General features: G+C 40.2%; 1 protein-coding gene across 5 annotated transcripts in view; it reads right to left on the bottom strand.

Moving 5' to 3' along the window:
- MTRR (5-methyltetrahydrofolate-homocysteine methyltransferase reductase) overlaps positions 1–18,340 on the bottom strand; it is a 139,464-nt gene that overhangs the window by 92,939 nt on the left and 28,185 nt on the right. For all 5 annotated transcript variants that reach the window (XM_050938192.1, XM_050938191.1, XM_050938194.1 and 2 more), the window contains 2 exons: positions 14,695–14,817; positions 7,391–7,544 (listed from right to left, as the gene is read on the bottom strand). In XM_050938192.1, coding sequence (XP_050794149.1) covers positions 7,391–7,544; positions 14,695–14,817 — 277 coding nt within the window. The remainder of the gene's footprint in view (positions 1–7,390; positions 7,545–14,694; positions 14,818–18,340) is intronic.

Below are 18,340 nucleotides of genomic sequence, written 5' to 3'. Positions count from 1 at the left end.
AGACTCAGCTGTGTGCTGATAATGAGGTGCATAAGGAGGGAGTGACCTCAGGCTATAGGATTGCTTTGGGTGTTTCCTCCTGGGGGTGGAGTATAAATCCCCAGAGAATGCAGAGTCAATCTCAAATCTTTTAGTGAGTGCAGGGACTCATCCATTTTCTCTTGGAAGAGAGATTCAACTAATCAAAAGGGAGGCCCTGGATGGTGTTTTGGACCTCCCTATGAAATCCTAACAATTGCAGCCAGGAATCCCTCCTCCTCAGTTAACTAGTGGCCAAACTTCTGGAAGCTGTGTCCATTGCATCGACTGAAGCCTGGAGGGCTACTTGGGCCACTAGCTTCCCCTCATCTAAAATAGGTACAAATTGAGCGCTATCTTCTGTGAGAAGCTTGTCTCTAAAGTTTGCAAGCCTGGAATAGGTATTAAAATTGTATTTCGCTATCAATGCTTGGAAGTTAGCGACATGAAATTGCAGGCCTCTGGAGGAGAAGACCTTCCTCCCCAAGAGGTCCAGTCTTTAGAGCCTTTATCTGCCATTTGACAGTATAGATGTGCCCTTTCAAACAGCCACCTGAACCAACAGCAAGCTAGGAGCAGAACGAGAGAATAAGAATTCAGCCCCTTTAAAATACTGGTTCTCAGCCCTTTTCAGTGTACGGGCCCAGGATGCTGGAACATGCCATACTACTCTAGCCAGTTATAGTATGGCCTCATTGATGGGCATGGCCAACTTACTCGGTCCTTGAAGCTGCAAGATGTCCAGGGGCTGGTGTTGAGGGTCCTGGACTTCTTCTAATGGGATCTGTAGGTCACTGGCAACTCTTTAACAGCTCTTGGTAGCAGCAGTGGTTATCCAGTGGAGAAGGCAAAGGAGTGACTGCCTCATCCAGGGAAGATGAAGACACACCCGTAGGAACTGTTGGTACTTGCGCATACGGTTCCTCCACCTCCTCCTTGTACACTGATAGAACTGGCTGGCAAGAGGGAAAGGAGTGGTATAATTCTTGAGAGTGGCCCGGATGCCTGCCATAATGATCCCATGGACCCCAATAAGGCAAGAAAGAGGGACTGATCGGTTGTGGGTCACCCCAAGCAAATTGGTACCAGTGATCCCAAGAGGGAGGGGGAGGAGCAGGGGGTCATACCCAACAGAATGGCAAGCATAATCCTTCCTCGACTGTCTATCAGGGCTCAAATGGATCTGCAGAGATATTGTTATGGACATCTCCTTTGATTTATCAGAGTCCAAGAACTGCTCCCTCAGTAGCAGGGGTGCTGCTGTACCAAGCCACTCCTGCAAATGGTTGGATGTGAGACAGCTCCTGGGACAAAGATGTAGACGACTCCTCTAGATTAAGGACATCTCTCAGGAGGTCCAGGCCAAAAAGAAATGGAGTCTGTGAGTAAGGGAGGAATATCTCTTCCAGTGTTATACAAGTCTCTGTACACCCAAGTGTCCAGGGGGTTCCTGCAGTTAAGTCTGAAACATCTGGTGCAGCTGTTGTGACTAGACTGTCTTGAGCTAGACAAGGCGGTACTGACAATGGATCCAGACCAGCAACTGTAGACTAAACTGGAGAATGTCTGTCTATCTTTTTGTTTCGGTACTGAGGTGACCAAAGGAACTGGTGGATCTTGCTTTTTACGTGTCTTGCACTCCGATCTTGGGATCTTCATGAGAGCGGATTCCTTAGGTTCTGTATGGGATGTCTCACCCAATCTAGAAAGGCTCATGGAGGAAGTACATTTCTTATGGACAGTCCTCAATGGGTATGTCCTTAGGCCCATGAAAGAGCCCTCTACGCTCATGCAAAGCCCTGAAAGAAGAATCTTTGGGCTTCGATGGTGAGGGCGCCACTCCAAGGCATGCGCTGGTCAGTTGAGGCAGATGTACCATCAGAGGAGTAAAGTTCTGAAACAGCCTTCCAAGGGGAGCAGTGCAGGCAAAAAAACTAACTATCGTTAACACTGAGCTTGATAAATTTATGGAGGGAATGGTATGATGAAACTGCCTACAACAGCATGTAGCTGATTCGTGACTGCTAGTAGCAAATATCCACAATGGCTGGTGATGGGACATTAAATTGGGAGGGCTCTGAGTTACTACAGAGAATTCTTTCACAAGCTCTAATAAAAATATAACATTAGGGATCTATTATCGACCACCTGACTATGACAGTAATAGTGATGATGAAATGCTAAGGGAAATTAGAGAGGCTATCAAAATTAAGAACCCAATAATAGTGGGGGATGTCAATTATCCCCATATTGACTGGGAACATTTCACTTCAGGATGAAATGCAGAGATGAAATTTCTCGATTCTTTAAATGACTGCTTTATGGAGCAGCTGGTACGGGAACCCACAAGGGGAGAGGCAACTCTAGATTTAATCCTGAGTGGAGCGCAGGAGCTGGTCCAAGAGGTAACTATAGCAGGACCGCTTGGAAATAGTGACCATAATACAATAACATTCAACATCTCTGTGGTGGGAAGACCACCGCAACAGCCCAACACTGTGGCATTTAATTTCAAAAGGGGGAACTATATAAAAATGAGGGGGCTAGTTAAACAAAATTTAAAAAGTACAGTGACTAAAGTGAAATCCCTGTAAGTTGCATGGGCCCTCTTTAAAGACACCATAATAGAGGCCCAACTTCAATGTATACCCCAAATTAAGAAACACGGTAAAAGAACTAAAAAAGAGCCACTGTGGCTTAACAACCATGTAAAAGAAGCAGTGAGAGATAAAAAGACTTCCTTTAAAAAGTGGAAGTCAAATCCTAGTGAGGCAAATAGAAAGGAGCACAAACACTGTCAGCTTAAGTGCAAGAGTGTAATAAGAAAAGCCAAAGAGGAGTTTGAAGAACGGCTAGCCAAAAACTCCAAAGGTAATAACAAAATGTTTTTTAAGTATATCAGAAGCAGGAAGCCTGCTAAACAACCAGTGGGGCCCCTTGATGATCAAAATACAAAAGGTGCGCTTAAAGACAATAAAGTCATTGTGGAGAAACTAAATGGATTCTTTGCTTTAGTCTTCACGGCTGAGGACGTTAGGGAGATTCCCAAACCTGAACTGGCTTTTGTAGGTGACAAATCTGAGGAACTGTCACAAATTGAAGTGTCACTAGAGGAGGTTTTGGACATTAACAAGTCATTGGGACCAGATGGCATTCACCCAAGAGTTCTGAAAGAACTCAATATGAAGTTGCGGAACTATTAACTAAGGCTTGTAACCTGTCCTTTAAATCGGCTTTGGTACGCAATGACTGGAAGTTAGCTAATGTAACGTCAATATTTAAAAAGAGCTCTAGAGGTGATCCCGGCAATTACAGACCGGTAAGTCTAACATCGGTACCGGGCAAATTAGTCGAAACAATAGTTAAGAATAAAATTGTCAGACACATAGAAAAACAAACTGTTGAGCAATAGTCAACATGGTTTCTGTAAAGGGAAATCGCGTCTTACTAATCTATTAGAGTTCTCTGAAAGGGTCAACACACATGTGGACAAGGGGGATCCAGTGGACATAGTGTACTTAGATTTCCAGAAAGCCTTTGACAAGGTCCCTCATCAAAGGCTCTTACGTAAATTAAGCTGTCATGGGATAAAAGGGAAGGTCCTTTCATGGATTGAGAACTGGCTAAAAGACAGGGAACAAAGGGTAGGAATTAATGGTAAATTCTCAGAATGGAGAGGGGTGTTCCCCAAAGGTCAGTCCTAGGACCAATCCTATTCAATTTATTCATAAATGATCTGGAGAAAGGGGTAAACAGTGAGGTGGTAAAGTTTGCAGATGATACTAAACTACTCAAGATAGTTAAGACCAAAGCAGATTGTGAAGAACTTCAAAAAGATCTCACAAAACTAAGTGACTGGGCAACAAAATGGCAAATGAAATTTAATGTGGATAAATGTAAAGTGATGCACATTGGAAAAAATAACCCCAACTATACATACAATTTGATGGGGGCTAATTTAGCTACAGCGAGTCAGAAAAAAGATCTTGGCGTCATCGTGGATAGTTCTCTGAAGATGTCCACGCAGTGTGCAGAGGCGGTCAAAAAAGCAAACAACATGTTAGGAATCATTAAAAAGGGGATAGAGAATAAGACTGAGAATATATTATTGCCCTTATATAAATCCATGGTACGCCCACATCTCGAATACTGTGTACAGATGTGGTCTCCTCAACTCAAAAAAGATATTCTAGCACTAGAAAATGTTCAGAGAAGGGCAACTAAAATGATTAGGGGTTTGGAGAGGGTCCCATATGAGGAAAGATTAAAGAGGCTAGGCCTCTTCAGCTTGGAAAAGAGGAGACTAAGGGCGGATATAATAGAGGTATATAAAATCATGAGTGATGTGGAGAAAGTGGATAAGGAAAAGTTATTGACTTATTCCCATAATACAAGAACTAGGGGTCACCAAATGAAATTAATAGGCAGCAGGTTTAAAACAAATAAAAGGAAGTTCTTCACACAGAGCACAGTCAACTTGTGGAACTCCTTACTTGAGGAGGTTGTGAAGGCTGGGACTATAACAGTGTTTAAAAGGGAACTGGATAAATTCATGGTGGCTAAGTCCATAAATGGCTATTAGCCAGGAAGAGTAAAGAATGGTGTCCCTAGCCTCTGTTCGTCAGAGGATGGAGATGGATGGCAGGAGAGAGATCACTTGATCATTGCCTGTTAGCTTCACTCCCTCTGGGGCACCTGGCGTTGGCCACTGTCGGTAGACAAATACTGGGCTAGATGGACCTTTGGTCTGACCCAGTACAGCCGTTCTTATGTTCTTATGTTTGTCTGTTGGGTCTTGCCAAAATGCTCAAGGTCCAAATGACCATCATATTTGGGGTCAGGAAGGAATTTCTGCCCCCAGGTCACATTGGCAGAGACCCGGGGGGGGGGTCACCTTCCTCTGCAGCACGGGGGAATGGGTCACTTTCATGTTTAAACTAGAGTAAATGGTGGAGTGTCTGTAATTTGAAGTCTTTAAATCATAAAATGAGGTTTTCAGTAACTCAGCCAAAAGTTATGGTTCTATTACAGGAGTGCGTGGGTGAAGTTCTGTGGCCTGCAATATGCACAAGATCAGACTAGATGATCATGATAGTATTTTCTGGCTTTGAAATGTATGTCTTTGAGAATGAGAAGTGATCAGACAGCAGAGTAGAGTGTAGGACGTCATTGTTGAGAGCAGGCACAGTAAAATGAGATGGGCTGGGCATATAGCAAGGCTCACTGACAATCAATGAACTGCAGCTGTCACTGAGTGGTACCCATTGGAACTGAAACGACCACTCAGCCAACCTCCAAAGAGATGGGAAGATTTTATCATGAAAAGGCATGGTCGCACATGGAGAAGGAAGGCCAGGATATGAGAAGAATGGAAGACGTGTTGTGATTGCTGCAATCTATACAAGGGCCGCAGGACCGATGGATCAAGGTAATTTCAAAATACCTGTCACCAAGTATGTCTGTAATAGTATAGACAACAAAAAAGATTCCTCCAGGAGCAGAGAGTTAAAGAAACTCTGACAACCCAGTTCCTGTTTCTCTGTTATGCTTTTGTCACGCACCTCAGTTTAGATGTGTCACACACTGGGCACATCTTGGGGGAAACGCTGCTCCTCTAGTCTTTAGTCAATTCTTTAGGTTTTTGTGTCCTCTCCCCCATAGGGTTACCATATTTCAAAGTTCCCAAATAGAGGATACTGCCGGGGAGAAATAAGAGGGGGGAACTGCAAGGTGAGTCAAGTTGGACGTGTTGGAGGGGATATTTGGGGGCTGCTGGATATATGTATGTATGTATGTATGTATGCATGCATGCGTGTGTGTGTGTGTGTGTGTGTACTGGGAGGGGGCATTTGGAGGGTTCTGGAGGGATGTGTGTGTACTGGGAAGGGGTATTTGAAGGGTGCTGGAAGGGGTTGTGTGGGACTCCTCCGACCCAGACACCTGCACACCAGCCCCGAGAGCCTAGCCAAGAGGCCATACACCCACACCCCTCCCCTCAGAGCCCAGCCACAGGCTCCAATCCATCCAGCTTTGTTACTGTCGTGCAGAGACAACCCATACTTGGTGATAGTGAGGGTATACAATTAAAAGATTCAGCCGCCCCCGGAACAACTCAGGTTATGTGTCTCTCCCCTCTCTCCCATTACCCTCAGTCTCACCTCTCAGAAAGCAGCAGCCCCTCCATGGAGCTCCCCATGGGGTGCAGCTCGCTGGCTCTGGCAGCTGTCACACAGGGAGGGGACCTGGCTGCACCATGTGGCCAAGCAAGGCTGGAAAACCTGGGAACCGCAGCCTGCCCAAATCTCTCGTGCAGGCACACTGCGAGATGGGGAATTGGGCTCTGTAAAGTTCAGTGGACCCCAGGGGTAGCCAGCAGCTCTGCAGTGCCAATTATATGGGGAAAAAATGAAATTCTGTGCACAACACTAATTCTGTGCAAATTCTGCATTGCACAGTGGTGCAGAATCCCCCCAGGAATAGGATCTGAGCCTGGAGCCAGCCTCCTATTTTCATTTTCCTTAGAAATTTAGAAAAAAGATTTTAGAAATTTCAGAACTGGAGATTTTAACTGATAAGATTTCTAGTAGAAGGAGGGCCTGGAGCCTATTCTGTCTCTCCCTTCTAGTTCATAGTGTGAAAGACCAAGAGATAGTACAAGGAGTAGAAAAGTGCCCTTTTCCTAAGCATTTTAGGCATGCAGCATGGGTGCATGGAAAACAGCATGGATGCCAGGAAAACTGTGTAATAAGATGCACATCTTTTAAATCTATATTTTTTGATCTTTGGATCCACCATAGCTAAGTAACAGTAATACTAATATAAAACTATTTACAAATGTATGAACTATTTAAAAAGTAAGGCACCTATCTTACTAAGGATCTTGAATCCAAAGAACGCTCACATCTAGTCATGTGGCTGGAGGGAACTGAGGCAGCAAACACAGCCACACCACCTTTTACAGCCCCGTTCTCAGAATGAGCTCAAACAGTGAGGGAAGGGGCAAGGAGGAGTGCTCTTCCAGGCATTACTAGTAGAAGGCTTCACCAGTCAAAGGCACTAGTCAGCACACATCCAATATGCAAAGGACACTCAAAGAAGAGCACACAGATTTAAAAATTGCAAATGTAATCTTAGTAAAATAGTTTGTTTCACCAGGACAGGCTTCTGATTGTTAGAGAGATACCAAGTAAAATCATGGCCAGTGTTTTGCACACCCCATCCCCACACCTTTTTAAGTGCCAATAAGATTAAATGACCAAATGTCCTAATATTTGAAAAATTCAAGCCAAAATGTTCACACCTATGAGCTTTCATTATATTTAAATAGGCAAACAAGCATTATTTGTTGATTAATAATGCATTTATACATTACCTTTCTTTTTAGTGGCTTGTTTAATCTTTAAGCAAACAAAGCACTCTTTCCTTTCTGAAAGTCCCAAGATATGAAGAAGTTCTTGCACCTCCCTGGCATTGTTGGGGCATATGACACAGAAGGCATCTCCAGGTTGGTAGCAAAACGATGTTTTCTGTTATAAAATAAAGATTTTTTTTCCTATAAAGCTGTGTAATAAACCATGGCCCATATTCTCCACACTCATAAAACAAAATCTGGCTGTTTAAGACTACACTATAATTTTATATTTTTATTATATTTGGCCCGGTACATCAGAAATCTAGGCATGTAACCTTTTATTTTTAAATTTAAGTTTTCTACGTAGGAAACCTATTCTCTTACTGGTCAAAGAATTTTTCAATTATATAATAAGCCCAGTTAAACAGTTTATGCAGAAACAAAATGTGTTTACAAGGAGATTTGTATATACAAGAGGCCCCAATTCACCATTAGCTGTGTATATTGTTTTTCTATTTCTGCAGATCTAAATCAATATTGAATCTTTATGGTGAACAATTTACATAAATTTGTTACCATTAACAAAAAATTAGCAGGTTAAAAATACGTAGGTGAATGGTGTTTATAATGATATACAATTATTTCCTTTTCCTGAGAAAATTAGCACAAGAGAGAAATTCAAAGAAAATTAAACAAAACTAGATCTCTGAATAAATAAGAGGTTGTAGTCTCTTTATTTGGATGAGGTGCATGATGTTAACTGATAACTTAATACTAAGCAAAGGTGCATGATGTTAACTAATGCTTAAGTCTTGAGTGGAGCACAGTATCTGATTCAAGAGGTAAATATAGCTGAACCAACTGCTAACAGCAACAATAGTATAATTAAATTTAATATCCTTGTGGGGCTCAAAGAAGCCCACCATAGTAGCTTTTAACTTCAGAAAGGGGGACTACACAAAACCAAGGAAGCTAGTTAAAAGGTACAGACACAAAAAGTGAAATGCCTGCAAGCTGCATAGAAACCTTTTTAAAACATTATAATAGAGGCTCAAATTAAATATATACTCCACATTAAAAAACGTAGTAAGAGGACCAAAAGAGTACCATCATGACTAAATGAAGTAAAGTAAGTGGTTAGAGGCCAAAAGACATCCTTTAAAAAATGAAAGTTAAATCCTACTTAGGAAAACAGAAAGGAGCATAAACTCTAGCAAGTCAACAGGTCAAGCACAATTAGGCATGCTAACAAAGAATTTGAAAAACAACTGACCAAAGACTCAAAAACTAACACAAAATGTTTTTTAAGTACATCAGAAGCAGGAAGCCTGTCAAACAACTACTGGGGCCACTGAAGGATCAAGGTGCTAAAGGAGCATGCAAGGAAGATAAGATCACCGAGGAGAAGCTAAAAAATATGTTTGCATCGGTTTTCACTGCAGAGGATAAGAGGAAGATTCTCACACCTGAACCATTCTTTTTTTTTTAATGACAAATCTGAGGAAGTATCCCAGAATGAAGCATTAATACAGGTGGTTTTGGAACAAATCAGTAAGTTAAACAGTAATAAGACACCGGGACAACATGGTATTCACCCGAGAGTTCTGAAGGAATTCAAATATAAAATTGCACAATGCCTAACTGTGGTAGGTAACCTATCATTTAAATCAGCTTCTATAACAGATAACTGGAGGATAACTAACGTGACATCAATTTTTTTAGAAGGCTCCAAAGGCAATCCTGGCAATTACAGGCTGGTAAACTAAAGTTCAATATCAGACAAACTGGATGAAACAGAATTATTAGAAACACACATGAACACGATTTGTTGTGGAAGAAACAATATGACCTTTTTCTAAAGGGAAATCAGGCCTCACGAACACATTAGAATTCTTTAAAGAGGTTAACAACCATGAAGACAAAGGTAATTCAGTGGATATAGAGCACTTGAACTTTCAGGAAACCTTTGACAAGGTCCTTCACCAAAGACTCTTAAGCAAAGTAAGCAGTAATGGGATAAGAGGGAATGTCCTCTCATAGATTAGGAACTGGCTAAAAGACAGGAAACAAGGGTAGGAATAAATTATCAGTTTTCAGAATGGAGAGAGGTAAATAGCAGTGTCCCTCAGGTATCTGTACCAGAACCAGTGCTGTTCAACATATTCATAAATGATCTTGAGAAAGGGATAAACACTGAGGTGGCAAAATTTGCAGATGATATAAAATTGCTCAAGATAGTTAAGTCTCTTTAGAGACTTAAAAAAGAGTTACAAAGGGATCTCAAAACCTGGGTGGACTCGGAAACAAAATGACACATGAAATTCAAGGCTGATAAATGCAAAGTAGGGCTGTCGATTAATCACAGTTAACTCATGTGATTAACTCAAAAAATTAATCGCAATTAATCGTACTTTTAATCACATTATTAAAAAATAGAATTGCCAATTGAAAATTATTAAATATTTGTGGATGTTTTTCTACCTTTTCAAGTATATTGATTTAAATTACAACACAGAAAACAAAAGGTATAGTACTCACATTATATTATTTTTATTACAAGTATTTGCACTGTAAAAACAAACAGAAGAAATATTATTTTTCAATTCACCTTATACAAGTACTGTAGTGAAATCTTTTTATCATGAAAGTGCAGATCTTTTTTGTTTGTTACATAATTGCACTCAAAACAAAACTATGTAAAATTTTAGAAACTACAAGTCCACTCAGTCCTACTTCTTGTTCAGCCAATCGCTCACACAAACAAGTTTGTTTACATTTATGGGAGATAATGCTGCCCGCTTATTATTTACAATGTCACCTGAAAGTGAGAACAGGCATTCGCATGGCACTTTTGTAACCGGCATTGGAAGGTATTTATGTGCCAGATATGCTAAGCATTTGTATGCCCCTTCATGCTTCGACCACCATTCCAGAGGACACGCTTCCATGCTGATGATGCTCATTAAAAAAGAAGGGGGTTAATTAAATTTGTGACTAAACTACTTGGGGGAGAACTGCATGTCTCCTGCTCCGTTTTACCTGCATTCTGCCATATATTTCAAGTTATACCAGTTTTGGATGATGACCCAGCACATTGTTAATTTTAAGAGCATTTTTGCTATAGAGTTGACAAATCCTTGAGGGGGCAATTTGGGGATTTTAGTTGGGGATTGGCCCTGCTTGAACTGGGGGTTGGACTTGATGATCTCCTGAGGTCCCTTCCAACCCTGATATTCTATGAAACACAAAGAAGGTACCAATGTGAGATTTCTAAAGATAGCTACTGCACTGGACCCAAGGTTTAAGAATCTGAAGTGCCTTCCAAAATCTGAGAGGGACGAGATGTGGAACATGCTTTCCGAAGAGTTAAAAGAGCACCACTCCAATGTGGAAACCACAGAACCCGAACCACCAAAAAAGAAAATCAACCTTCTGCTAGCGGCATCTGACTCAGATAATAAAATTAAATGTGCCTCAGTCTGTACCACTTTGGATCGTTATCGAGCAGAACCTGTCATCAGTATGGACGCGTGTCCTCTGGAATGGTGGTTGAAGCATGAAGAGACATAATGTTTAGTGCATCTGGCACATAAATATCTTGCGACGCCGGCTACAACAGTGCCATGCAAATGCCTGTTCTCACTTTCAGGTGACCTTATAAACAAGAAGCAGGCAGCATTATCTCCTGCAAATGTAAACAAGCTTGTTTGTGTGAGCGATTGGCTGAACAAGAAGTAGGACTGAGTGGACTTGTAGGCGCTAAAGTTTTACATTGTTTTATTTTTAAGTGCAGTTATTTTTTGTATATCATTCTACATCTGTAAGTTCAACTTTCATGATAAAGAGATTGCACTACAGTACTTGTATTAGATGAATTGAAAAATACTATTTGTTTTGGTTTTTTTACAGTTAAGCAGCAGGCTTAAAACAAATAGAAGGAAGTACTTCACCTAACACACAGTCCACCTGCGGAACTCATTGCCAGGGGATACTGTGAAGGACAAAAGTATAACAGTGTTCAAAAAAGAATTAGATAAGTTCATGGAGGAAAGGCCCATCAAGGGCTATTAGCAAAGATGATCATCGAGGCAACCCCATGAGGCGGGTGTCCCTAGCCTCTGATTGCTAAAAGCTGGGAGCAGATGACAGTGGATGGATCTGTTCATTCTCTCTGAAGCACATGGCATTGGTCATCATCAAAAGACAGGATACTAGGCTAGACTGACCATTAGCCTGACCCACTATGGACTTTCTTATGTTGTTCTTATGAAACTCCAGCATGCATTGTACAAAGCATGTAGACAGTGTGTAGGCAACAACAATAATAAAAACATTTATTCATAAGGTGCACCAGGCAAGAATGACTCTGTGATCCTAACAATAGAGGCCCAAATGTTCAAATAAGTGCATGCACTTTTTAGCCTGACTCAGGAGTGCAAATCTTTGGATGTTCATGTAAATTAGGTTTTTTTTACACACAGACACAGACACACACACACATGCGGAAGAGTGCATGCTCCCTTAGGAGCTGACCTGTTTGAAAACTTGGGGTAGAATCATTTAAAAACAAACCCTAATTGTAACCAAACAAGCATTTCTGAAAAAGTCCTATCGAAATAAAAAAATTATTAAACCAATAGAGTAAAAGGGCCTACAGAAGTTACTTTAAGGACCTACAGAATTGAACAGACTGATATCACTGCAGTAGAATTCTACAGAATTCTATATTGGCTTTATAGAGTACATTCATAAAAATGCTAACTTTATTTAAACAATATCCATACAAACCACCTAGCTCTTGTATGGAGCTTTTCCTCTAGTTTTCCCTGAGTAAAGTCAAGTCATTCTGTTTTTACAACTAGGAAAATAGAGGTAGAGAGTTTAAGTGATATGGAGACACAAAGAAAGTCAGTGTCAAAGCCAGAATGAGACTCAGGAATTCCTAGCTTCCTGTCTTGTGCCCATATCACTTGACCGGACCTCATTCCTGCTACACAATGCAAGGAAGATCAATGCTTGCATGTATTAAATATCATGGAATATAAGTTTTACCTTATTACCCAGTGTTTCAAAACATCTTCAAAGTATTCATGGAGTCTTTTTGTCATTTTTCCTGACATCCACCTCTCCTCTCATTTTCCTCATTTCTGGTTACTTTAACCCCTTTCTTTTTTTGAAAGAATCTTCCACAAAACCAATCTCACTCAATCCAAAATTAACAGAAATCACTGTGATATTAATGTGGCTTTAAGAGAATGAACAGAATCTCCAGGATGTGGGAGCTGACAGCTGGAGGAGGTCCTTGGTTTGAGGTTAAACTGAGAGACTGACCTGAGTTCAGACGCTCTGTATATACGTTAACTAAGTATTTAATAAAGACAGTTAATTTACAAGCAATGAATTATTATTATTAAAGACTAGAGAGACAAGATGGGTGAGGTACTATTGTTATTGGACCAACTTCTGTTGGTAAGAAGTTGTGGTGGAAATCTATGAGGGAGTTTAGGCCATCTGTCCATGCAGAATGTCCATGGGGTGGGTTTGTGGGAGAAGAGTCTGTAGAGTTTCGCTTGGAGTTGTTTGGGGAAGGATTTCATTATATCGTTAAGTTCCTGGGTAAACTGTGGTATGAGGTGGTCTCTGAATTCTTTCTAGTAGATGATGTCGTTAATGTAGTCATCACGGTTGAGGACTAAGATGGCACCCCCTTCATCTGCTGGTTTCATCACTATCTGGTGGTTACATCTCAGGGTCTGAATGGCTGTTTCGGTGGCAGAGACATTATGGTAGATGTGATGTTTGTGATTTTTCACAAAGCAATCCTCTATGTCTGATCTATAAGCCCTCATCCTCAAAGGAAACCTACACAACACTTTCAGAAGACAAGCCTGGGATCTTAAATTCGTAATTCTGCTAGGCACTAAAAATCATGGACTAAAGATAGATACTGCATTTATGGCTTATTACAACAATCTGTAAACCAATAACCCACTTTTTTTGTCCTGTGACTACAGAGGTATTAACAGGCCATCTCTTAGATCTCTTAGAATATATATTAACTGCTTATGCTAAACAATCTGTTCCACCTTGCATTTAGCTGTGAGGTTTAGAGTTCTTTTCCCAGAACTGAAGAAGAGCTTTGTGTTGCTCAAAAGCTTGTCTCTCTCACTCACAAAAGTTGGTCCAATAAAAGATATTACCTCACCCAATATCTCATCTCTCTAATATAATTGGACCAACATGACTACAAGAACACTATATATATTAAAGATGAGTGGATTATTTCAACATAAAACAACACATGGTACCAAGAGTAAGGGAAGTTATAAACAGAATTTTAAAAAGTTTAAAAAAATTAGCTAAAAGTTACTCAGAAGTGAAAAACAATCTGAATGAAAAAAGGAAATTAGTAAATATAAATACCAGTCACATGTGTATCAAAAGAATTATGATGATAAAGGATCACATGAACTACCTTATTTGAAACCCAAATGATGGAGTACATATCTAAATGGTGGAAATTGGGCTCAGAAAGCCACTGTAACTTAAGGCGTAACACCTCAATCTTGTGACATGACTAATGATGGTCAAATGTATAGACAAAATTGGAGACATTTGCAATTGTTACCTGCAATTATCAAACTCAGCTGAAAAAAGAAATGATATAATACCACATCAAGAGCAACAAGAAAATGAAAATGACATCATCCCTCTAAGTCATAAGAGCAACTTCAATATTATAGCAAATACAGAAGTTAGATGGCCATTGTATCAAAGAAGACTTGTTAAAGCACGTACAGCAAGCAGTTAATTCTGAGGTTGTAGACAAACAGATACACACACACATAAATTTGTGCCAAAAAAATTTAAGGAAGTAGATGTGGTGTTACTGCGTCTTTAAGAAAACGAATGGAATCTCTAGGGTGTGGGAGCAGTGAGTTGATGTGATGTGGGACTGATAGATTGATCTGAGTTAAGATGCTCTGCATATATGTTCATTATGTATCTAAATAAAGACTCTTGTTAAATTACCAGTAATGAATTATTATTAAGACTAGTAAACTACTTGAATATAAAACATACAAAATATGTAACAACTATTAAATGTTAGCTTATGTGGGGCCATACTCTCTACAGAATGAGTGAGATACTTTGTATTACAAACAAGATCAATCTCAGTTGACCCACACTTCAACCCACTGTAGAAAGATATTTTAATAATATAACCCAGATGATTAGCATATAACATCACTCTTAGCAGCTTTGTTCTCCAATTAATATTTTGTACCCTTTCTTCCACCAGCTGAGGAAGTTTATCAACTTACAGAAATATCAAGTTCTAACAGCAAAGCTGTTTTTACTGCATCTTCCCTAGTGAGCTGAACTGCTTTGGTTACTGGAACATGGAAGACTATGCCATCTGAAATCAATGAGGACACACTGAGTTCCTGAAAACAAGGACATAAAAGTTTAATCTGATTAAATATAACCAACTGTATGGCAACCTACTATATAACATGTGCAAATAAACTCACAAGTAATTAGTAGGACCATTTTCTTTTTCATATTAACATCCTAAAAAGAGAATTCCAAACCACACCACAAACATGCACTCTTTATACACATACAGTATCTCCCCCGTACCTTTTAAAAAAATTCATACTCAAGTACAAACACGAGCACTTTCAAACCAATTCTAAAATATAATAAGCCCAAATGGGGGGAAAGCGGGGAAATACAGTTTGACAAGTCGCTGCTAAAGTGGATACCAAATACAGATACAATAGTTTTCTTTTTGAAGAGTTACCTTAAAATAGCCAATTTAAAAATGGCAATTATATCAGATACTGTATGAGGAAAAGATGACAGAGTGGCTAACACCATAACTAATGAATATTGAAAGTAAGAATATAAAACATTTAAAAATTATTCAAGATTAGAAATATAGACCACAATAACAGATGAGGACATGTCAATTCCCAGAGAGGCAAAGCAGCTTTTGTAATGAGCCAGCCACTCCCAGTCCCTAATCAAGCCCAAATTAATGGTGTTAAATTCAAAGAGAAACAGCAGAACTAAAATTCATTGGCAAACTACATCCACTCTCATCGAATTAGTCCTATCAACACTGGTTCTCCACTTGTGAGGTAACTCCCTTCCCTTCATATGTCATTATATAATGCCTGCATCTGTAATTTTCACTCCATGCATCTGAAGAAATGGTGTTTTACCCACAAAAGCTTATGCCCAAATAAATCTGTTAGTCTTTAAGGTGCCAGCAGACTCCAACTAATTTTTTAGTTCGCTGGCAGTTCCAAAAAATTATATATATATTTTTTTTTTCCCCCAAGTCAAACTGAAACAAACATTGCAAACAATTTCAGTGAACTGAAAAAAACTGATTTTGGTTCAAGCCTGAATGGATTTTCCACACATTTGTTAAGGGCTAGATTCACAAAAACACCCAGAGCAAGAGAAGAGGATTCGGTGGTGCCACTCTCCTTATAACTTTTAGCCCTGCCATTAGGGCATTCACCTGATATGTGGGAGACCGAGGTTCAATTTTCTCCTATGCCTCACATGAAGAAATTATTTGAACTTGGGTCTCACTTTCTACAGGAGAGTGCCTTAACTACTGGACTACGGTATATTCTGGTGTGTGGGTCTCTCAGTCCTTCCTGTTGAAATTGTTAAACTTTGTATAAGTAATTTAAAAAAATCATTGGAGCAGGAACTTGCGTCCCCCAGATCCCAGGTAAGTGTCCTGTTCACCAGGTTATATAGTCATGTTCACACTTTTCTTGGCACAATGAATATTCATTGTCATTATGAATGGGCACCATCATCACCTCCTCCTCCTTTGTGAATGATGTCAGTCCCTCTCCAAATTTTTGTGGCCAAAACTATTTAATTAATTGACATCAACTTCACAAATAGTTTCAGCTACAGTAACTCCTCACTTAACGTTGTAGATATGTTCCTGAAAAATGTGACTTTAAGCGAAACAATGTTAAGCGAATCCAATTTCCCCGTAAGAATTAATGTAAATGAGGGGGTTGGGTTCCAGGGACATTTTTTTCACCAGACAAAAGACTATATATACACATACATACACATGCAGTATAAGTTTTAAACAAACAATTTAATACTGGTACACAGTGATGATGATTGTGAAACTTGTTTGAGGTGGAGGAGTTAGACGGTGTGATATTTCCTAGGGAATGCCTTACTGCTAAATGCACTAGCAATTGACTGAGATCTCAAGGGATAACTCTCACAACACTCTACAAGGCAGCAGGAAAAGAGGGAGGTCAGACAGAGACACATATCCTGTGTGTCAGAGAAAAAAATGCGCATTTCCCCTTTAAGTAGTTGAACTCAAGCTTTAGTACACTGCCTTGTTAATTAAATCAGCTTGCTGAGACTTGAGACCTGCAGCTACTGCTTAGAAGCTCCCTCCCTCTGTCCTGTGTCCCCCCTGCTCTATGGAAGATGGGGTAAGCAGGGTGCAGGAGCAGGGGGGACAGGGAGACACTCTGACATTAGTCCCCCCTTCCCCCCTCCCCCAGTACAGCAAGCAGGAGTCTCTGGGAGTAGCTCCAAGGCAGAGGGCAGGAGAAGCACATGGCAGTGGGGGGGAGGGACAGCTGCTGCACAGGGAACTTAGGGGAGTGGGGAGCTGATAGGGGAAGCTGATGGAGGGCTGCCGGTCCACCCTGGCTCCGGCCACCCCACCAGCTACCTGCAACAGGCTGCTCTTCCTGCAAGCAGTGGACAAAACAGGTGGCTGCCAAAGGACATTAGAAGGGAGCATTTCACAACTTTAAATGAGCATATTCCCTGATTGATCAGCAACTTAACATCGAGACAAGGTTAACCTAGATGACTTTAAGTGAGGAGTTCCTGTATACTGAAACGGTTTTCTTTTTCCAAACAAACGATTAGTCTGAAAAATTTCACCCAGCTCTAATCCTAAAGACTCCTTATAATTAAAGCAGAGGAATGAATAATATTCATTCTGAACTGTTAGTCCTTAAAAAACATGTTAAATTGCTCTCAGAATGTTTTAGTTCCAGTTACTCAGACTCAGAATCCAAATAAATCACTAAAGAGGCACGTACCCAGCCCTGAACTTGAGAGTGAATGAGAAGAAATCTTTTTTTGGTGATGCTAAGATCTGAGTTGATGGGCTTCAGTAAGAGCTGCCTTTAGCTTTCCTTAGAAGGAACATGTAACATAAGATCTTGGAAAACACATAGGCAACAGGGGAACCAAGAGGAACCAACCTGCTGAGCAGTTCTAACTGTCCCTGTCAAAAACAATAGTAAGGAAAAAACAGACTTGATTGTGAAACTTTTTTCCCCTATCCATACTCTGGAAGCACTGGGAACCATTTGGATTTGTCCAACAAACAGCTGAGAAAGAGACACACTAAAAGATACTAAGGACCCTTCATTTTCAGTGTTTATTTTATTTAATTTTTCCCAGGAATTTATCAATGTTTATTACAACAACAAAAACAGGTGGAAATGGGTGGAAAAAACTACTAATAGTTTTTCTGGGTAAATATCAGAAAATAACAGAGAAAGGGCAGAAGTAGAGCTGCCATTCTCAAGGTCTAGATTAGAATTTTATAAAATCCTTTTAAGATTAGAGCCAAACATCTACCAAAGCCTTAGAGTAAGAAAGTGTGTTGAAGGCTCCTTTTTTATATCTTGAAGATGCTCTAATTCATTTATTTGTAGCTAATCTGGGGCCCTTAAACTAGTTTTCTAAACTGTCATGCATGGTAAGATTCCTGTGCTACACTCCAGTGGGTGGCTTTTATGAGTGTTGACCAAGCAGAGCAGTTCCCTCCTATTGCTTGGCAATGTTTACATTTCAATTTAGAAAAAATTATGTTTTCGTTACTTTGTTCCACTCAATTGCTTGTCTCAACTCTCCCTTCAGCTTCCGGTATGCTGAGCTAGA

Source organism: Gopherus flavomarginatus, chromosome 2 (genome assembly GCF_025201925.1).
Source record: "Gopherus flavomarginatus isolate rGopFla2 chromosome 2, rGopFla2.mat.asm, whole genome shotgun sequence".
Classification (NCBI taxonomy): domain Eukaryota; kingdom Metazoa; phylum Chordata; order Testudines; family Testudinidae; genus Gopherus; species Gopherus flavomarginatus.
This window is presented reverse-complemented; position numbering and strand designations above follow the sequence as displayed.